The sequence below is a fragment of the Bos indicus genome, chromosome 13, assembly GCF_029378745.1.
Source record: "Bos indicus isolate NIAB-ARS_2022 breed Sahiwal x Tharparkar chromosome 13, NIAB-ARS_B.indTharparkar_mat_pri_1.0, whole genome shotgun sequence".
Lineage (NCBI taxonomy): Eukaryota > Metazoa > Chordata > Mammalia > Artiodactyla > Bovidae > Bos > Bos indicus.
In genome coordinates this window covers 78,929,692-78,951,850 of record NC_091772.1, presented here as the reverse complement: position 1 = coordinate 78,951,850, position 22,159 = coordinate 78,929,692, and the positions used below count along the sequence as shown (strand labels likewise).

Genomic DNA, 22,159 nt, shown 5'->3' with positions numbered 1-22,159 from the left:
TTGACGCCGCCGGGCGCCTGCGGTCCCTGCCCCGCGGCGGCACGAGGCGCCCAGGGGCGGCGGCTCACCGGGACCTCCCGGGAAAGACACATGACCCGGCCCGCGCGGCGTGCGCCCCGGGGCAGCGGAGCGGGAGCGCTTCACGTGGCACGTTGGAGCCCCGGGCAGCGCGCGAGGGGTCCGCGACCTGCGGGGCCCGGGAAGCACGTGACCCCAGCAGGCCGGCGCGCCGCGGGGCACCTGCAGCCCGAGCGCAGCGGAGCGCTGGGATCCCGAGGGCGGGCTGGCGGGGGACGCGGGGAAAGGCGGAGAGGGCGGCGGCCGGGCGCTCGGCGCGGGCGGCCCGGGCGGAGGCTCGGAGGGAGCCCGGCGCTGCGCGCTGCGCCCGAGGGCGGAGGCCCGGCGCTGGGCCGCCCGGACACCCCGGGCGGGCGCCGCGTGCCCCCAGCGCTCCCCGCCGCCGCCCGCGCTCCCCGCCCCGCGCCCCGCCCCTCCCTCCGGCCCGCCTCCCGCCCCGCTCCCTCCCTCCCTCGGCGGCGGCCGCGCGGCGCTCCCGGCGCACTCGGAGCCCGGCGGGGACCGGGAGGCACAGGCGGGCGGCCCTCGATCCGGGTGCTGGAGCCGAGCGGGGCCCGGGGGCCGAAGTTGGCCGGCCGCTCCGGGAGGCGGCGCGGGCGGCTTCCAGCCCCTGGTCGCGTCCTCGCCGGGACCCGCCGGCCGCCGGGGGACGCGAGCCGCGGCCCGGCCAACTCCGCGGCGGGGACGCCTTGCCGAGAACTTGAGGTGGGACCCTGGCGCGCTGCAGCCCCGCCGGGCGCCGCCGGGCGGGCGGACTCGGGCTCGGGCGGGGGGAGCCGCACGTAGCTGTGGCCCCTACGGGGACCCGGAAGGACGCCGAGGGGGGCGGTCTGGGGCGACAGGGGACCCGGGAGCAGCTGCGCGCGGCGGTCACCCTGCGGGTCCGGCTTCTGCGCTTCCCTGGGGTCCCCCGGCGCGCGAAATGACAGGGCGGGGGCCGCACCCCAGCTGTGGCCGGGGTTTCTCGCCGTCTCGCAGGAGGATCCGCGGAGGAGGGGGTGTTGGGGAGAGGTTGATGGAGGGGGGTGGGGGGGGTCCGTCTGTCACCCGCTCATTCACTCCGTCCTTAGGTACAGTGGGGCCTCGGTCAGCGGGCTTTATTGAGTTGTTCATCAGGGCCACGAGCTTTTATTGAGAGCCCACTGTGTGCTAGGCGCTGGGGACTCTTGAGACAACTCTTCCTTGGAGGGGAAGGTGGCCTCCTCACCCTCGGGGGGCGCTCCCTACCCAGAAGGGGCTCAGCCTGAATGGAATCTTTGGGTGAGGAGAGAAAGGAGGGAAGCTCCTTCATTCATTCACGGGTTGGTTGGGAGACGGGTTGAGCGCCTACTATGTGCATCTCCCTTGCCAAATCTCAGGGGTTCGTTATTTCACTAACAGTTATTGAGGCGCTGTGCTGGGGAGAGAGCCAGGCAGGAGAGGGATGGGATGTGGGGCAGGAGAGGATGGAGCTGGCTTGCAGCTTGGAGAGAACACCCCTCACCCCCCTGTGTACAAGCAGGTCACTGGACAGCTTGCAGAATGGCCTTTCCTTGGTTCATCTACTGCATTCATTCTCAGGGGGAGGAGGGAGGCTGGAATAGGTTGTTGGATAGGAAGAAAAGGCATTTAGAAAGCTCCTTAGGGGGAGGGTTTTAATGGGGAGGAGGATTGAGAGAAGCCCATCTAACCATACTGATGAAGGCAGGCTCCCACCAACGGGGTGTACTACAGAAGTTGTCCATTCAGCAGGCGTCTCCTGAAGCACTTGCTGTCCATAAGCACATCCAGGGTGCCAGGCATCAGAGTCAGCAGGGTGAACGAGGCAGTTGCAGAGACCCCCTTTGCTGACCCCTCAAGATAAACGCAGGGGAGGTGAAAGAAGGGAGCCGGAACCGCTCTGATTCATCGCGTGTGTTGAGGAGGGTGGCTTCTCCTGACTCCGAGAATCTGAGCCGAGGTTTATTCACTAGGGCGTGTTTGATACCCACACGCATGACAGCACAGTCAGAGTCGCTCCGGGGAGCCTCACCCGCTCACGTTTCCAAGGCAGGTTTGGCACTGCTGGCGACCCAGCCCCAGGGCCGGAGCCAGGGCATGCGCCGGCTTTCTTGGGTGGACTTCTCAGATGAGCTTGACCCTGTGTCCTCCGATCCGGAGCTCTGCAGAGGCACCCACCAAGCAGGAAGGGAGGGAAGGCGCATCTGAAAGGCAGGTGATGATGGCTCCTGGGGACTGCCTTCATCTGTCATTCCCTAAGAGCCCATTCCAGTGGAAAGATGTCTGTCATGGACACACTCAAACCCACAGGGGCTGTGAGGGTACAGCCTTGATCTGCGTCCCAAGCCTTGAGGGCCAGGCGAGGGAAGCCCTGGAGTCTGAGGGGGGCAGATCTGGGAGTCAGGCTCCCATCCCACCGCCACTTTGAACCCCCTGCACCCCACACAGCTGGGCTGTGGCGAGGGTGAGGACGATGCCCCAGAGAACAGAAGGGCCCAGAGATGTGGCCTGGATGCAGGCCTGAGAGACTCCAACCAGGTCTGAGGAGTCAACCCCCGGGGCACTCTTAGGCGTCTTGACCTGGCCGTCTTTTCTCCACGTCCCCTTTCCGAATATGTGAGGCAGAGTCAACGTTTCCGGTGGCCGGAGATAGAGGGTCTGGAAATCCACCCTTGGTTGGCTCACTAAACCCAAAGATGGAGCCCCATGGTTGGAAAATGGCGGCTGGAAAAGCCACTCTAAAAGAGAGTTGATACAAAGGGGGAGGCAAGGCAGTCTGGCTGCCAGCTCTAGTCCCTCCTGGCCGTTTTCGTTCCCTAGCAGACAGTATCTGACTGACAGAATCCACTCAGGAGTCATGGTGGTCCAGGTAGGAGCCAAATGACCGCCTCACGGGGCACACCGCCCCTCCTTCCCTGCTCCGTCCCACCGCAGCTGACCGCAGACACATGGCCTCAACACTTAGGGAACGAGAAGCGAAGGATTACTTAAATAGGTGTCCCCGCCCCGCTGCTCCCCGAGCCTGTGCCTCCACTTACCCCTGTGTTCCCGAATCAAGAGGCCGCCGGGGGTCAAACAGAGAAGGACCCCCTGGCTCCTGCCCCAAAGCTCCTGGTAGAAGGCAAGTGTGTGTGTGTTTTTATTTTGCCAGAGGAACATTTTTCCAGAGGCTGCCTCTGTCTGGGGGTGGGGGATGGGGGTCTCTGGATGTTCCCTCTTAGGGGGCAGGTGGGATGGAGGAGAGAGCCCAGCTCCCAGCAAGTATCCCCCAACCCCAGTGACTGAGGCCCCTGCTCACTGGAAGCAGGGATGGGGGCCAGCCCACTTGGACTGTAATGAGCATGGACAGGAGAGCATCAGGGAAGATGAATTTCCTACGCAGGCACAGCATTTCACAGGGATCCAGTGTGCCAGGGCCTGGGCCAGCCTAACGGCTGGATCCGTTTTGATTAACGGTCTAATTGAGGATTAATGCAGCATGATCCGCCTCTGAGTCAGCCCAGCCAGGAACCCTGACCATGACAGATGAAACTCCCCCGGCAGGGGAAGGACTGCAGGGAGAGACCGCTGGAGTCCCCTCAAAACCCGCTCGGGATTAAGGAATGACACGGGTTGGCAAGTGTGGGGAGGAGAGACAGAAACCAAAGCCTGAGGAGCTCAGGGAAAAAATGCTTTTTTGTTTTTTTAAAGAAAGTTGCACTGTGTTGGTTTGTTTCTTCCTGCCACATGCTCCTAACAGTGTAGCGGCTTAAAGCAGCACAAACTTGGTATCTTACGGTTTGGGGGGATCAAAAGTCCAGATGGACCTCAGTGGGCTGACACCAAGCGGGCAGCAAGGCCGTGTTCCTGCAGGGAGAGGCCCTCCCTTTGCCTTTCCTAGCTTCTGGGGGCTCCCTGCGTCCTTGGCTCCTGGCTTTACCACATTCGGGCCTCAGCGTCTGCCATCACGTCTCTTTCATCTCCGACTCTGATCCCCTTGAGTGGCAGCTGCTCAGTCACGCCTGACCCTCTTCGACCCCGTGGACTTGCCTCCCTGTGATAGGGACTCTTATGGCGACGCTGGGCCCACCGGTCGATCCCGGGCCGTGTCCCCATCTCCAGCTCCTCAGTTTAATCGCAGTAACACCCTGCCTTTCACCACGTAAGGTTACACTCCCAGGTTCCATCCAGGGCCTGGGACGTGGGCCTCTTCGGGAAGCCACCCTTCTGCCGACCGCAGGCCTGTGCGGCCAGTTTCTGTTGGCTGATGGGGAATCGGAGGCCCACAGAGCGAGGCACTTGGCTTCAGCCAGGTGAGGAGAGCGGGCACTGGGGTCCCGCCCTCTGGAAGGCGATGTTGTCTTCACACTGCTCCTCTGAGGAAAGAAATGCCGGGGTGGGGAAGGGGAGCAGGCAGGTGAGGTGCCAGGCATGCTGCCCAGAAGCCATTCTAGCAAACAGGGGGCCCTTCTAACGCACCAGGCATGGCTCCAAGCACTTAGCAGGCGAGTGGACGACACCCCAGTTTACAGCTAAGGAGCCAGGCACCGAGAGGTGAAGGTATTTGCAGAAGGCTGCACAGCTGGTGAACGGTGGGCCAGGCATCATGGTCCAGAGGCCACAGGCTCAGCCCTGCTTGGTGCCTGCTACCCCACAGGAGAGTTCTGCCCAGAGACTGAAATGGCAACCCAGAACTCGATGAAACCAGTTTTGTTGATTCCTTACTCTGCTCTTGTGCAAATATCTGGTAGGACCAAGGATGTTTCCCCAGCTATGGGCAATTGCCTGCTTCTCCCCATCCCCAAAGACTCTTCAAAAGCTTGTGCCTAGAAAATAGAGGTGAGGTACTGGACACCCTTCCGCCACCAGGAACCAGCGATGCAGGGAGACAGTAGAATGCAAAGAGGTTTGCTCAGAGTCCCACAGACCTAATTGGACCCTGGCTTCATCACTTGCCACCAGAGTCACGAGTTTTCACCGTTCAAAGCCTCAGTTTCCTCATCTGTAAAATGGGTGTGAAACCTCCATTCACCAGCCTGGTGAGGTCAACATGCTTGTCCCTGCTGTATGGGGAAACGGGCCCGGAAGAGGGCCGGTGACTTGGTGGGTATAGATGGCTGTATCAGGCCTAAAGGTTAACAGCAGAAGCAGCAGCAACAGCCAGACAAGCCTGACGGAGACCTTCCTCCCACCCTGTCAGAGACCTTCTTTCCGCCCTGCTCCCCGCTCCGGAGTCCTACCCCCGCCCCCGGGTCCTGCACCCCACCCCCAGTCACACACTGGCCACAGAGCAGCCTCCAGGTGGGGGTGCTGCCCTTCAGAACTCCTTCTGGCTTCAGTGATCATCTCTCTTTGGAAATGTATACTCAGCCCTCTGTCACAGCTTCTGAACGTCATCTTTCTCCCAGGAGGAAGAGAAGCTGCCTGGGGAGAATCCGCGGAGCTGTGGGCTCACGAATGGGCGTTCGACCAAGGCAGCCCCAGAGCGGACAGATTTTCTCATGAACCAGAGGGTCTCCACTTTTCCAGTGAGGCTCCCCTCGCGCAGGACCCACAGAGCCTTCCAGAACCCCAGGGAGACTGGGAAGTCAGGCAGAGGGCTCGCAGCCGAAGCCCAGAGCACTTGGAAAGCCTGCCAGCTTTCCTGGCCCCTGCCTTTCCTCTCGCAAACATCAGCAGGCTCTCAGGGAGCCTTCAGAAATAACGGTTCCTGGCCCCCCTTAAGGATTCTGATGAGAGGGTCTTGGGAGGGCCCTGGGGGTCTGTATCTCAGCTGAGTCCAGGAAGATGCTAAACCCAGTGGTGTGACAGTTTTTGTGCTCGTCTTTTTCTCTAACCTGGATGAAAACCCAGGGTGGTGCTAACCACACTCTTTAATTCATATCGCTCTGCATCACCAGGCTGTCTTAGTCACTGTTCCCTTCGTTCCAATCCCCAAGCTTATTCCCTCCCCCTGCCCTCCCAGGCACCCTCCCTGTGGTTGACAGAGATCCTTGCATGTGCTCGAGTCTTTGTAAGACATGTAATGTTGTGTGTGTGCCCATTTACATAAACAGCAAAGTGCTATAAACTTCTGTTGTTTTTTTTTCCACTTGGGACCATGTTTTTAAGATCTAAATGTGTTGCTAAACCCGCATCTAATCCATTGCTTCCAGTTCCTGCGGAATCTACAGGCTTTTGCCATCTGCATCACTTGTTCATCTCCCCTACCGCCGGGAGGGACACGGGGAGACCTCCTAGTGCCAAAGCAACACGAGATATATTCTTGTGCCTTGTTCCTTGCTTGCATCTGAGTCCCCAGAAGCGGATCCTGAGTCAAGAGTTGGAGTGCAAATATATTACAGACAATGTCTGTCATAAGCCCTGTGGATCCAAGTCTGAGGGATATACCCAAGAGTGGGATTCCCAGGTCATCAGACGCCAGCGTCCTTCATTCCCCTCGATACCCCTCAGGCTTTCCCAGAGGCCATATGAGTGCATTCCCTCCCACAGTGGGCTCTGGGGGGTCAGACAATGCTGGGGTCCAGTCCTGCCTAATCAGGTCAAGAAAGGAGTCATCCTTGGCTGGAAGACAAGAGAATGACAGATCCCCCTCATAGCTAGTAATAATACAGCAGGCCCATTGAGGATCCCCTGCAGGTCAGGCGTTGGGCCAAGCACCTGTGTTATCTGTGTCCTCTGCTTTAGTCCTGACCATAACTCCAGGAGGTCAGAGCAACAAATATCCCCATTTTACAGATAAGGAAACTGTATCTCAGAGGCAGAACATGACTTGTTCAAAGTCACCCGAGACCTTGAACCCAAGTCTCCTGACTTCAGAGCTAGCAGGCTCTTCTGCTTCCCCAGCTTGAGGTCGTCAGCAAATTGCCCCCCACCCCCCAACTCCCAAGCTGGAGTCTAACCGGCTTTTTCTCAACACTGGCTGTATTTGTTTCCAATTGTTACTGTGACACATCACCACAAGCTGAGTGGATTAAAACAAAACAAACTTACTGCCTCACATTCTGGAGAACAGAGGTCTGCAATGGGTGTTGCAGGGCTAAAATAAAGGCATGGAAAGGCTGCGTTCCTTCCTGGAGAGCCCAGAGGAGAGTGTTCTCCGTCTGTCTCAGCTTCTAGACGCTGCCCGCTTTCCTTGGCTCATGGCCCCTTCCATCGTCAAAGCCAGCACTGGCCAGTCAGGTCTTTCTCAGCGTTTCATCACTCTGATGCACCCTCCTGCCTTTCTCTTCCATCTTTTAAGGACTCTGGTGGTTGCATGGGGCCCCCAGAGAGTCCAGGAAAATCTTCCCACCTCAAAGGAAGCTGGTTAGCAACCTCATTTCCATCTGTAACCTTGATTCCTGCTTGCCAGAGAAGCTAACATAGTCACTGCTTCCAGGAATCAGAAAAAGGATACAGACATCTTTTGGCCAGGGCTGGGTAGGGGCGGAGGAGTGTCTACCTGCACCCACACTCAGGGCTGGGGCGATGTGCAGCGTCAGCAAGGGGGTGGGTGCTGGGCGCTGAGCCCAGGGAATACCAGCCCCTGGGCTTTGCTATGTCCCTGGGCTTTGCTATGTCCCTACTCGCCGGGCCCTCCCATCCCGTCCAGCCCAGCCAGGTCAGAGCTCCCCCTCCCCCTCCCCAATGATCATCAGGTCGGCCCTGGTGCTCTGATACCACCCATCACCCATGTGGGAGGCCCCATCCCTGACCTCTCTGTCTCTGATTGGCCCACAATTTCTCCTTCCATCATCCTGTAGCCCGGAAGGCTGCCTCTAACTTGGGCCTCCTAGCGCCACCTATCGGCCACCTGGGTGAATGGCACCCCTGGGATCTCCCTTCGTCCTTGTCCTTCCCCCTCACCGCACTCCCGTCCCACAGCATGAGTCCCCTCAGCTCTCTCTCTCCAAAGCCCACCCCAAATCCTTCCGATTCTCCAGACCCCTCCACTGGTCCAAACCTCGGTTGTCTCTTTCCAGAGACAGAGGTGGTCTCCCCAGCCCAGCCTAGGACTTCTCCAGAGGATGCCCGGCCCACGAAGAACAAACCCAGCCCTTCTGTCACCTGCTGGCCCCACACGCTCGTCTTCTCCCACCTCCCCTCGCCCACCCTGCCTGGTCACTTGGCCTTTACTTCGGTGTCTGACCATCCAGCCCCATTCCCAGGTCAGGAGCAAGCTCTTCTAACTCCACCCGAGACACTGCTCCCCAGGTCCTCCCAGGGCTGGCTCTGCCCCAGCGTCCCCTCCCCTGAGAAGCCCTCCTGGGTCCCTCCAGCTAGCGTTGACCCCCCACCCCCCACCCCAGTCATTTCCCATTGGCCACCTAGTTGTTTCCATCACAACACTCATCACGGCCTGCAATGATCTGTGTATTTACTTAGAGGCTGTGTCCCCCACTAGAACGTCTCCTCTATGAGGACAGCACTGGGTCTCTCTGGTCCTCCGCTGTGCCTCCAGGCCTGGCCCCGTCCCACACGTGGTAATGTTGGATGAATGAATGAATGAGAGCTCCCTCAGGACTCCTCCTTCTCATTCCCACCATTGGAGCCCCTTTCTCAAACAGCTTCCTCTTCCTAAGTAGACATATAGACCCTAAGAGGCAGAATCACTAGATCCCACCATGCTCTAGAACTCACAGACCTAACACCGAAATTTTTAAAACTCAGCTTTTTCGTGAGGGTAATAGCAGACTGAGTGAAAAGTAGCTTTATATTCCAGAAGCAGGACTTTGGCGCCTGTTTGTTCTATGAACCTTACCAGAGATTCTAGCAGGCAGAACTGTTACCCGCACCCCCATCAGGCTGGACAACCCTAAGACCAAAGGCTCAGGGCAAGCGTGCCCCTCCCTTCTTGAGCAAATTCAGCATCTGAGCCTCCCCAGGGTCCTCTGGCCCTCCGTGTACAAGCAGCCTGCACAAAGCAACTTTTTCTCTCCTCTTCATACTTGTTTCTGAGACAGGACAACTTTCCATGCAGGAGGCTGAGGCTTTGACTCACGGCTGATACAGATCACGAGACAAAAAGTAAGGAATTGCTAATTGGGGGAGCTTTCAGCTGGAGGGAAAGCGAGGAGGGTTGAAAAAAAAATTCTGCAAGAAAAGAGGTGATTACAGACGTGGGGTTTCACAAGCGCTCTCCAGGGTTTGCAGGATGAGAGGAAGGCTCCCGTGCCTCCATCACTATTCTTGCCAAACGGAATGTCGTTTTCCCTCTTGTCTTTAGTGGCAAAGATGAAGCAGCATAGCTGAAAAGCTGTGGCACTAAAAGCCATCTTCCTCCTCCAAGGGATTCTGGCAGGCTCTGCCTAAGGAAACGAGTTCCAATTTTAGGTGAAGTTAAAAACACTCTTAACGCTTTAAAGTCAGATCATGTTTTTTCAAACACAGGTGTACCCTAGTTTTCCAAAACTTGAGCTGAGAAACGATAGTTTGCCCCAGAGATAAATGCGTGGAGTGATGATTTGCGTTTGTGAAAGAATTTTTGTTAGGAAGGTGCCCCTCTCAGATGTGGAAACCTCCGTGGCTCCTGTGACACACTGCTTCACACCCACGCGGGGCTGTGTGTATATGTGTGCAGCCGCGTGTGTTCCCGCTGAACATGCCCATAGCATGGATGGACACTCGGGCGTCAGAAGTGGATCTCCATTTGGGATTGACAGGCTTGGCTGGCTGATCTCCATTTGGAGTTGACAGGCTTGGCTGGCTGATCTCCATTTGGAGTTGACAGGCTTGGCTGGCACCACTGCACCCATGGGTGACGGAGCTGGGGTGGCGGGGGAGTGAGGGTGAATCTTAAAAGCGAAGTATTGGAACTTCCCTGGCAATCCAGTGGTCAAGACCCTGCACTCTCAATGTGGGCAGCCCAGGTTCCATCCCTGGTCGGGGAACTAGATCCCCCATGCCGCAAATAAGACCTGGTGCAGTCCGAGTAAAAAGAAAAACCATAACATCCAAGTATTGTAGACTCGTACTACACTACTTTTCCCCAGATCAGCGTAATTCTGGAGAGCTCTATTGCTGTCATCTAGGGATGTCAAACTCAAGCGCCTACAGTGACCAGGAAGGAAACACACATAAGGGAAGTAAAGTGGGCGTCAGGAAGACAATAAGAAGGGGTGGGGACGACAGTGGATTGTAGCAGACTGCCCTGCCTACGGAGGGACAGGCGTTTCTCAGCTGGAATTTGAAGCGAAGGTTGCCAGATAATCTGATTTCCCCCAAAAAACATATATGAATTTTTAAATGAAATGTCTCCATTTTTCAAAATCTTCTCCAAGCCAGGCAAAATATTTGTAAACCAAATGCAGCCCATGAGCTATGACTGCATAAGCAATCTGATTCTAATGGCACAAACCCTTAGCTTTGAAGACGGGGAAGGAAGAAGTCTGTGTAAGCTGAGATTTTGACCTCACTTTCCTGGAAGTGCCCTCGCCCTCATCGGATTGGCCTCACCAACAGGAAATGTACTTATTTGTTGAGCATTTCTTGGAGCGTTTATGTTGCTGAATACAGAGGTTCAGAAATGAGTAGAGCACGTTCTTCCCCCAGAGAGCAAGCAGTCTACTGAAGGAACCAGGCTTGCACACAGATCCTTCTAAAACAGGTGGCAAGTGTGGTGACAATAAATGGGGGTGGGTAGGGATGACACTTGATTTAGCTGGAAGAGCCAAGGAGGGCTTCCTGGAGGAGTGAGCAAGCCTGTCCAATTCAGTCCTGGGTCCTCAAGATGACGTTTGCTGACACACGAGCAAAACATGTCACTGTTGTGACAGTTGTGCATTTTTTTGACATTGCCTCTGATTTATGGCAAGTGATATGTTTTCCACGCATGGAACAAATACAGGCGGTCCCTTTAATACTTGTAATAGCAGTAAACAGTGGGAGTTCCCTGGTTGCATAGTGGTTAGGATTCCACGCTTTCATTGCCATGGCCCGGGTTTGATCCCTAGTCAGGAAACTGGGATCCCAGAAGCCACATGGTGCAGCCAAAAAATAAAATAAAACAGAATAATAAAGTAATAAAAAAAATAGTAGACAGGAAGTATTGAGTACCTACCATGTCCCACATACTGTGTTCAGTGGTCTTGGGTATGTAATTCCCTGAATTTTCTCAGTAATCCTATAAAGTAGATCGTATGGTTATACCCATTTTGCAGATGAGGACATTCAACAGCAAAATCTACGCTCATAACCACCACAGCAGAGCCCCTCCTCACACTATGGACATGGGGGGCAGGATAATTCTGTTGTGGGATCTGACCATAGGACTTTTAGCAGCATCCTTGCTCGATGCCAGTAGCATCCCCTAGTCATGACAATCAAAAATGCCTCCAGACATTGCCGTCTGTCCCCCGGTGACAAAATCAGGCCTGGTTGAGAACCTCTGGTCCACACTAAACTACTTTTCCAAGCTAAATAAATATCCCCCAAAGTTGGACAAACTTAAAACGTTAAGTAAATAACAGTACCGATGTAGGCTGTCAGCTCTGTGGGGCTGGGGGCCACAGCTGATTATATGCATGGCTGCAAACTCCCAGTGCTTGAAGCCACTCCTGGCTTACAGTAGTACTCAGTGCATTTTTATGGTGTAAAAAATGTGGATATGGAGGAATGGTAAAGTTTAGGAGATGCTGAACAATAGAGTGGCTCTTCTGACTCTTGAGTATCTTCCCTCAAGCTGCTGTAACAGAGTATCTAGACCAGGAGGCTTAAATAACAGACGTTGGTTGCTCTCCATCTGGGGGGCTGGGAGTCTGAGATCAGGTCAGGTTCTGACGAGGGCTGTCTTCCTAACTTGCAGGTTGGCTGCCTTCTTACCAGGCCCTGACTTGGTGGAGAGAAAGGAGACCCTGCTGTCTCTTCCTCTCCTTATCAGGGCACTAATCTCACCCTGGGGGCTCCACCCTCCTGACCTCATCCACACCTGATGACCTCCCAAAGACCTCACCTCTTAACACCATCCACTTGGAGGTTAGGGCTTCCCTCTGTGAATCTGGGGAAACACAATGCGGTCCATATCAGCAATTAGCTGCAGGATCCACATTGTCCCCAGAGACTCGGGAGTCACTGAGGCTCTTTCCTCCCTTCTCCCCTCCACCCCAGGCCAGAGAGGGATGTGAAAGCTCAAAATGACCCTCCTACCGGGAGACAATTCTGATTACGACTACAGCGCTCTGAGCTGCACGTCGGATGCCTCCTTCCATCCAGCCTTCTTCCCCCAAAGCCAGTCACTCAAAGGCGTCTTCTACCGCCGGGCCCAGCGGCTGCGGCCGCAGGACGAGCCCCGCCAAGGCGGCCAGCCCGAGGACCGCAGGCGGCAGATCATCATCAACGTGGGCGGCATCAAGTACTCGCTGCCCTGGACCACGCTGGAGGAGTTCCCGCTGACGCGGCTGGGCCAGCTCAAGGCCTGCACCAACTTCGACGACATCCTCAACGTGTGCGACGACTATGACGTCACCTGCAACGAGTTCTTCTTCGACCGCAACCCGGGCGCCTTCGGCACCATCCTGACCTTCCTGCGGGCGGGCAAGCTGCGGCTGCTGCGGGAGATGTGTGCCCTGTCCTTCCAGGAGGAGCTGCTCTACTGGGGCATCGCCGAGGACCACCTGGACGGCTGCTGCAAGCGCCGCTACCTGCAGAAGATCCAGGAGTTCGCCGAGACGGTGGAGCGGGAGGACGAGGAAGACGCGCTGGACAGCGAAGACCCCGACAGCGAGGGCCCCGCGGAGGAAGAGGGCCGCCTGGGCCGCTGCATGCGGCGGCTGCGCGACATGGTGGAAAGGCCGCACTCGGGGCTGCCCGGCAAGGTGTTCGCCTTCCTGTCGGTGCTCTTTGTCACGGTCACAGCTGTCAACCTCTCCATCAGCACGCTGCCCAGCCTGAGGGAGGAGGAGGAGCAGGTAAGGGCCCCGCCCCTGCCCCCGGGGAGGACGGGGCTGCTGCTGCAGGGACCACTCTCTGCCTGCCCTGTCGCCTCCTCCAGGAAGCCTTCCCTGACCGCACTGGCTCAGTAGCATCCCAGTCCGTCGTTGTGTTTACGTGTGTTTACAAATGTGTCTCCGTGTGTGTCGGCCTCCTCCACATGCAGACCTGAGCGCCACAGCCTGTTCAGGTCTGCGCTGTGCCCCCTGCCCACCGCAACAATGTCCAGCGTGGGAGAGGCACTCAGCCACTCTGTTGAATGAACGGATGGATGGATGGAAGGATGAGGCGATGTTTGATGTGCCTGGCTCCAAGCTGAGCACGTGACGTGCACCACCAAAATTTATTTCACCAACTTGCGTCCTTTGTCAGCCTTCCCAATTCCCTTACATGAAAAGATCCCAGAAAGCTCTTTGGAGTCCTGAATATGATGTTCATTGATAGATGTGTGTGTGTGTGTGCAGGCAACCTCAATTAGCCAGCATTGCTTTCTGTTAAAGAAGGGAGTTCCCGTAAGTGTTTACTCCAGGGCATGATGGGGTGCATGCCCAGTTCTCAGGGATACCACTTACTTACCGGCAGTTAATGGGAGCCAGAGGCTGGGCTGCCACTCTGCCTGTATCTTATTTCCCCAGTGAATTTTCCAGCATCCGAGTATGGGAGGTGTTCCCACAACCACCTGACAGCTGAGAACACTGAGGGAAAGCAGCTTGCCCAAATCCAGGTCTAACTGAGTCTGAAGTCTGGGTTCCTAAGTATGGAAGTATGGGTCCCACGTGGCAGCCTGGGACCTCATGTAGCCCCTCAGCTCAGCCTCTGTCTGTATGAGACCCATCTCTGGGACCCTTTCCCCACACATAGGGGTTCCAGAAGCAAGGCTCAAGACAGACTGAAAAGTTTAGAAGGTGCAAATTGTGTAGGCACTGGAGAAATAGGTATGGCAGTATGAACTAAACATAAATATCATGCCAGCCAGCATTTATTGAGCACTGGCTGAGTACCACTCATGTGCTAAGGGTTTTATGTGAACCCTCTGATTTAACATTAAAACCACTCACCACGTGAGGGTTTTTCCATACATAAGTATTGTGGGGAAAGTAGCAATAGTGTTACATTTATAACTCTCAGGGAGTTTCTGACACTTCTTTTTGAATACATTGAATTTTAAAAGCCAGTGTTAAGAAAATACTCAACCAGTAAAATGAACACTCAATCAGTACAGTGAACCTTTGAGATCCATGAGGGGTAGATGAACCAGGCAGGTTTAGAGCCAGGTGGCCTGAATTTGAATCCCACCTCGTCCACTCTGGCTGTGCTTCTGTAGACAAGTCACTCAGCCTCTCTGTGCCTCTGTTTCCTGACATGTCGAAGAGGTTGTGAACAGGCCCACCTCATAGCGCTGGGGGGATTCAGTGAACGAGAAGCGATTAGAACAGCGCCTGGCATTGCACATTCAGGAATTACTCACCATGAGGACTATACGCCCCTCCCAAAAAAGAGCAGCGCTTGTCACCCGAGACCCGTCTGGAAGCACCTGTGCTTAGCGCTGATTTCTTCTTGGCCCCAACACACGCAACGCTGATTTTACCAGGAAAATACTAAGAAAGCCACAGTTTTATTCAACTTCTGATACCTGCTTAAAAAAAAAAAAAGAAGATACCCAGCCTTTTTCATGACTCAGTAAAAATGTCGTTCTTCAGTTTCATTTGGGGGACCAGTGGGGTTCACTGTCTCACCCAAGCAGGTGTTTGAGTGCCTCCTGTATTCAGGCTCCAGGGGGCAGTCGGGGTGACCAGAGTTTCAGGGTGCTCCAAGCCTTGGTGACAGCCCCGTAACCATAAGTATGGGGCACAAGCCAAGAGGGCTCTTGTGAGAGGCCCATCAACTGTGCTGGGGATACTTGGAGGGACGTACTCCAGGAAGGCTTCCCAGAGGAGGGGGCTTCCTGTCCAGAAGTCTGAGACCTCAAAGCCTCACCAAGTATCAGCTCATCTCTCCAGCTTCTCACGTATTCCCAGAGACAGAGCTAGTACGGCAAGTCTGATAGACCCAGCTGTGCCCCAGAACCGACAAGATGCCCAGGTAGAACCACGTGTGCCCTCCTCTCTGCCAAGCCCCTTTGAGGCTGAGGTCTAAACTGGGCATGGTCCCCCATGCTGCAGATCAGAGCAGTAACCTGACAGCCTGCACAGCAAAGGCACAGATGTGCCTGAATGAAATGTGGAGTGCTTTCTTTGTATCAAATTGTCACAACATTTAAAACCCAGGAGATTTCATGTAAAACTCCAAATTTCCAGCTTCTCTTAAAAAAATGGATGAGGCAGCCTCAAGACTGAGTTCACCTGGGACAGCCCTCAGGGGGTGCCAGGCAGGATGGCCAGGCTCCCCAGAGCCTCCACCCAACCTGGGCCACCTCCCCTGGTTTCGCTTTGCCTGCCTGGCCTTCACTTGGCACGCTGTCTAAAGACAGGCCAGTGCTCTGCCATCCATCATCCTGGTGTGCCAGGCCTTTCCAGGCACTGGAGCCTGAGAGTGAACAATACACAAAGTGTCCTGTCCTGTAGGGCTACAGTCTTCTGGGGCAGGGTGGACAGGTGAGCAGAGCTGAGACAGACAGTAAAAACGATAAATAAGTAACTTATAAAACATATTTTGGAGGCGGGCATGGCAACCCACTCCAGTATTCTTGCCTGGAGAATCCCACAGACAGGGGGGTCTGGCGGGCTACAGTCATTAGGGTTGCAAAGAGTCAGAGATGACAGAAGCAACTGAGCATGCGTGCCCCTTGGTGGTATTCGTATCGCAATACGTAAATGTGTCAGATCAACTCGCCCTATGCCTTGTGTTTGTTATATGTCAATTACATCTCAATAAAAATAAATTTTAAGAAAAAAGAAGTCAGGAGCTCGTTTGGGGACATGATAACTTTGAGACACCTGTCAGACCCCCCCTAGGAGGCAGCTCCTTTGGAGTCTGGAGTTCAAGGGTGAGGTCTGGGCTGCAGAGAGATTAGGGGTAGTCAGTGTTGAGAAGATGCTTCAAGCTCCAGGCTTGCACAGGATTCCCCAGGGAGTGGGTATAACTGGAGAGAGGGGACCCAGGGACAGGCATAGTGCCCAGACCACCCTGGCCCAGGTAGCACCCCCCCCAGGACGGAGCCCCGTGCTCCTCGCGGTGGAACCGCTGACCTCCCCCACTTCTCACTCTCCCAGGGCCGGTGCTCCCAGATGTGCCGCAACATCTTCATCGTGGAGTCCGTGTGCGTGGGCTGGTTCTCCCTCGAGTTCCTCCTGCGGCTCATCCAGGCGCCCAACAAGTTCGTGTTCCTTCGGAGCCCGCTGACGCTGATCGACATGGTGGCCATCCTGCCCTACTACGTCACCCTGCTGGTGGACGGCGCCTCCTCGGGCCGCCGCAAGCCCGGCACGGGCAACAGCTACCTGGACAAGGTGGGGCTGGTACTGCGAGTCCTGCGTGCGCTGCGCATCCTGTACGTCATGCGCCTGGCCCGCCACTCGCTGGGGCTGCAGACGCTGGGGCTCACGGCCCGCCGCTGTACCCGTGAGTTCGGGCTCCTGCTGCTCTTCCTCTGCGTGGCCATCGCGCTCTTCGCCCCGCTCCTCTACGTCATCGAGAACGAGATGGCCGAGAGCCCTGAGTTCACCAGCATCCCTGCCTGCTACTGGTGGGCCGTCATCACCATGACGACCGTGGGCTATGGCGACATGGTGCCCCGGAGCACGCCCGGCCAGGTGGTGGCTCTCAGCAGCATCCTCAGCGGCATCCTCCTCATGGCCTTCCCCGTGACCTCCATCTTCCACACCTTCTCCCGCTCCTACCTGGAGCTCAAGCAGGAGCAGGAGAGGGTGATGTTCCGCAGGACCCAGTTTCTCATCAAGACCAAGTCGCAGCTGAGCAGCATGTCCCACGACAGTGACATCTTGTTTGGAAGTGCCTCCTCGGACACCAGAGACAATAACTGAATCCAGAGGTCGCACCTCGCCACCGCCACCGCCAGGATGCGCCCCCCGCTCCCCAGCCCTGCCCACCCTCTGAGGCTTGACGCTATCACCATCGCTGCAGAAGCCTCCAAAGGCACATGCTGCTTCTGAGCGCAGCCCTGGCCTGGGATGGACCAAGCCACGCCCCAGGGAAGATGGCCCCACCCGGCAGGGGGTCCCTGGTCCCCCAAGTCCAGATGTGAAGCCCAGCACACAGTCCTGACAGTACCCCCCCACCCCCCGCCCCAGCCCCCACGCCCTTCCCTAGTGAGGAGATGGCTTGTTTTTTCCACCATGTAAATAACATGCCCAGCAAAGACTCGCTTTGTGGGGCTGCCTAGGGAACAATACAAACAGCAGCTACAAGTCTGTCTTGAGTGTGGATCGCGTGCAATTAAAGAAAACCGGTGAAAAAGAGAAGAAAGCCTTCCCTGGGGCTCTGTTAAGAGAGGAAACGGCACTTTCCAGTAAGCCAGCCAGTGTGGTACCAGAAGTATTGGGTTAGCCTTTTTCCTTGGGTCCTTCCTACCCGGTGAGGCCCCATGAGGTTGGGGGAAAGAGACAGGGTAGACACCTTTGGGAAGTTGCTGGTAAATACCACAGCCCCTCACTCTTCTATCTCTTCGATTCTTCCCCTCTCTGAGGCTTTCCTCCCCACCTTTTCCTTCTCTCCCATCTCCTCTTCTCCTCTTTTGCACCTTAAGGCCTGTTTCTCAAACTTTCCGCCTAAGGCACCCCCAACAGCGAAGTGGACACCAAGTCAGCCCTGCTGACTACAAAGGTGAAGTCACTTCATTTTATCTTCAAAAATTAGTGTGCATTTTTTATTCTATGCCACATTTATCTTAATTTTGGGGGGAGGGGGGTGGAAATGCTTCAAACCATTTACCTAAATCTAAATGTAAACCTAGATTGCATTGGATTGATGCTTTGGGAAAATGGACCTCAGTTTTCTGGGCCACCTGAGAACACAGTCTGAAGCCCCCAAGGGTCTCTCTGGGCCCCTCAGAGACCCGCAGAGCACCCACCCGGCCGGAACATCTCACGACCTCATGTAGTGTGGAAGATTCGGGGTAGGGCCTGAGCCCCAGGCCAGCCCACCAGGTCTGCTCTGCTCTCAGGGTTCAGAGGCCTCTGGTGCCCATCTGGGGAGGGGCTTCCCGTCCAGGCGGGGGTCACATGCCTGCCTCCACTCTCAGATGCTGCAGCAGTGTGGCTGTCTTCTTCACCCCTCCCCTGGGCCAGCTACAGAAAGCAAGCTCTAAAATAAACCCGAGACTTCCCTGACAGTCCAGTGGTTAAGACTCTGCGCTTCCAGCGCAAGGGACAGCATGTTCAATCCCTGGTCAAGGAACTAAGATCCCACGTGCCGAACAACACAGCCAAAACAATAAAGTAAACAAAGCAAATCTGGCCCCATCACTGTCCCGCCTAAACCCACAGAGGTGTATGCATCGTGCTGAGAATGACGCCCAAATGCCTGGCATTGCCTGCGCCCGCCGCGCCTCTCACTCACTCCACTCAGTCACAGCGGCCTCCACGCCGCGGTGTAGAAGCACCCAGCCCTGCCCACCGCGGGCCTTCACACATCACGTCCCTCTGCGGGGAGCAGGCTTCGTGAAGCGCACTGCGCTGGCTCCTCCCACCGCCGCCCTGACGCTCGCTGTACAGGGTCCGCCCCAGCGGCCCGGCCTCCGCTGTCTCCCTCACCCAGTGCGTCCTCACACCCGCTGATGGGCCCTGGAGCCGCTCCTTCACTTCTCTGCTCCTCCCTTGCGGTCTGTGCCCGGGGAGCCCCGTGCGCACATGGCAGGGACTCGGCCACAGAGCTCACAGCGACTCCCGGCACCCACCGCAGGGCCCGGCACCGAGCCGGCGCTCAGCAAACACTCGTGCAGTGAGTGAAAGAGGAAGGGGAAACAGGAAGCCCGCCCGAAAGCGGAAAGGCGTTCGCTGTTAACGCTGGATACTGGGGCTTCTGGGCGCCTCTCGCGCTCCCCATCCCCATGTCTCTCTCTCGCTCTCTCTGTCTCTCTCTCATTCCCCGGCGGGGAGGTTGCACGAGGGCTTCCTCTGCACAGTAGACAAGGAGGCTGGAAATATCACACAAGTCACGAGAGCCTCGTTAAAGTCTCCCCTGACACCTGCTTCCAGTGGCGCACGCCTGAAAAGTAAGTTTTCCGACTAATTGGCTCTACCGTCCCCAGCCCGGCGGGTGTCACAGCGATCGGGCACTGCCGTCACAGTAATAATACCTTAGATTTATGGAATGACCTTTCTCCCCACTCCAAAGTGGCTAAGAGACATGGGAGACAGCTGAAAATGCTAAACAGACAGAAATGGGACACGAAGAGATTTAAGACAGAGCCTTTAAAAACTCCAGGGAGAAGCTGATAAATGGCAGAAACCGTCACAATATTGTAAAGCCGTTATCCTCCAATTAAAAATAAATAAATTTAAATTTTAAAGAAAGATTCCAGGGAGGGGAAATGGTGGGGTTTGGGGGAGCCTTGAATGGGCCTCGCTGGGAGGAGAGCTGTGCCTCCACCACACCAAGGACAGAAGAGGAGCCGGGGTCGCTGAGGGTCCAGGCTTCTGGCATCTTCTTGCCCAGATTCTGGTCTGTGCCAGTGGCCAAGGTGGAGACCCAAACACGGGCACCTCTCAAGGCCTCCCTTGAGGGACAAATACTCGAGATACTGAACTTCATGCCCAGAGTGGGGCTTAAGGATCCTTGGTTCAAATTAAGAATCCCAAGGCCTCAGGACAGCTAACTAGCCACTTCTAACACCATCATCAACTTGACCATCGTGGCTTTTCCACTCTTTTTTTTAGAAATATGAAATCTGATGCAGAAAGCCAGCTATAAATCAGATTAAATGAAAGCCATTCTGATTGAAGTAGGGGCCCAATTCTTCCCCTGGCCCTAATGGGGCCTTCCTTTTGACCCCCATACAGGCAACTAGCTCCATACAGCCGGGGACAGTGAGTAGAGACAGTCACTGCTCTGGAGGAAATGGCAAATCAGAACTTCCCCAATGTATCTTAGTTTTTTAGGACACGTGGACATTCCCCCCTCTCCAGCTAAGCCCGGCGCTGCCCTAAGACTCACAGTGGGAGTTGAGGAAGGTTGATTTCACAACACAGATTCTCAGGCCCACGTTTTAAGCAGGGCTGGGATCTCTCACCTTGGGCACAGAATTCAGGGGAAGCAAAAAAAAAAGGAAAAAAAAAAACTTGGTCATCAAGATAAATCATATTTTAATGCAGTAATTTTTAAATCAAGATTCTGTTCAGTTCAGTCGCTCAGTTGTGTCTGACTCTTGCGACCCGATGAACCACAGCACGCCAGGCCTCCCTGTCCATCACCAACTCCCAGAGTCCGCCCAAACCCACGTCCATTGAGTTAGTGATGTCATCCAACCATCTCATCCTCTGTTGTCCCCTTCTCCTGCCCTCAATTTTTCCCAGCATCAGAGTCTTTTCAAATGAGTCAGCTCTTCACATCAGTTGGCCAAAGTGTTCAATGTTCTACAAACTCACAGTGACCACCACGAAGATAGGATCTGCCTTTGCACTTGTGTAACTCAGACCCACACGCCTCGCTTCCTGCCTGGACCCCCAGGGTTTCCTGCGGCCCTGCTCCGGCCACCCAAGCCCGTGTCCCAAGAAGTGCAGGCAGAAGCCCATAGCCCCTGGCACCGCACTGCTGGGCACGGGCCCCTTCCCCTTGGAGGGGATCAGAATGGCCCCCAACCCCTCTCCCTACCAGAGTGAACCTTCCAGAACCAGGCCCCCGTCCTCACGGGGCCCGCACAGCGATGGGGAGAGCGAGCGAAACAGTGAAATGAGAATTGAAAAAAACACTTGCTGATGGTAAGCACAGGATGAGCCGGCAGACAGTGACTGGGGCCAGGGACAGGCGGAGAGTGGGCCCCGAAGACAGTCGGGAGGGACTCTCAGGGGAGGTGACCTCGCACTGAGGACCTGGAGGGGTGGGCGGGGCAGCCTTCCCAGCAGGCAAAGCCCCGAGGTGGGAGGCCCCGGGCATGTCACCAGCTGTCGAGGGAGCCTGTGAGCCCGGAAACACGGCCCCCCGGGAGCAGCCTTCCTCCCGGGGAGGAGACTCAGGTCTGCACAGCGGACACTCTGAACAAACATTTCCAGAGACCTCACTCCGAGCCCGGCCCTCTCAGAGCAGCTGGGGACAAAACAAGCAAGCAAACGGCAGAGCTGGACTCGGCGCCCAGCACAGAGGGGCCGGCAAGTCACTGGGGAAAGGGCACGTGAAAAAGACTTCTGCACATATGGGATGATCGGGTGCAGGTGCCCAGGGCGGTACGAGCATGGGGAAAGACGAGAGCTGGGAATTCCCTGGCATTCCAGTGCTTAAGGCTCAGATTTCACTGCTGGGGCCCGGAATCAAGCTCTAGTCGGGGAACTAAGATCCTGTAAGCTGCTTGATGTGGCAAAAAAAAAAAGACATCAACTAAAGGAAGCATGGTTTACATTCAGATTTGCATTTGCTATTAATAAAATGGCCTTATATTTTCTTTCAGAAAAAAAAATAAAGACAGTGTTCCTCCTAAAAAAAAAACAGTGTTCTCCCGTCTTCCCATCCAGTCCTGTTAATGTGTATGAGGAGTTCGGCCACTTAACCGCTCCAGTGGGCCGGTCCCCAGCCCCTCTCACATGGACTGCTGCCTGAGCCCCCTCCTCGGTTTATCCGCTCGCCTGCCTCCCCTCCCAACTGTTTTCAGCACAGCAGCAGAGGGGCCCTGTTGGAATGCAAGTCAGATCACACTCACCCACTGTAGAGTGTCCCCCCAACCAGCTGATGTCCCATCCCACTTAGTCAAAGCCGGAGTCTCTCTCAGCCTCATCTCCCTGACCTGGTCTCCTGGTCTCCTTATCTCTCCTTTTACAGCAACCTCTTTACTCAGTGAACAGGCCAAACATGGTCCAACCTCAGGGCCTTTGCACTTGCTGTTTCCTCTGCCTGTTCGGCTCTCCCCTAAGGTACATCCACGTGCCCCCTCTCTCCTCATTAGGGTCTCTGCTCAGACGTCACTTAAACAGAGAGCCCGTATCTGACCTCCTGCCAGCAGCCTGCTCAAAAGACCATGCTGCCAGCATGCCCCAGGGTACTGACCACGGCTCTGCTGTATTCTGATGCTTGGACATCCAGGGCCTGGCAGACCCAGGGATGCTCC

General features: G+C 55.9%; 1 protein-coding gene across 1 annotated transcript; it reads left to right on the top strand.

Annotated features, from left to right (window-relative positions):
- Nucleotides 1–565: 565 nt before the first annotated feature.
- On the top strand, nt 566–21,240 carry KCNG1 (potassium voltage-gated channel modifier subfamily G member 1). Its single transcript, XM_070801880.1, has 3 exons — nt 566–783; nt 12,124–12,923; nt 16,158–21,240. Exons 2-3 carry the CDS (start codon nt 12,150–12,152, stop codon nt 16,926–16,928), a joined length of 1,545 nt encoding a protein of 514 aa, XP_070657981.1. The 5' UTR covers nt 566–783; nt 12,124–12,149; the 3' UTR covers nt 16,929–21,240.
- Nucleotides 21,241–22,159: the final 919 nt, after the last annotated feature.

What these genes read in the sequence shown, in the direction of transcription:
- KCNG1 (XM_070801880.1), top strand. Translation starts at nt 12,150, where the DNA reads ATGACCCTCCTACCGGGAGACAATTCTGATTACGACTACAGCGCTCTG. An exon ending in TGAGGGAGGAGGAGGAGCAG is followed by an intron (nt 12,924 to 16,157) that starts GTAAGGGCCCCG and finishes TCACTCTCCCAG; the next exon opens with GGCCGGTGCTCCCAGATGTG.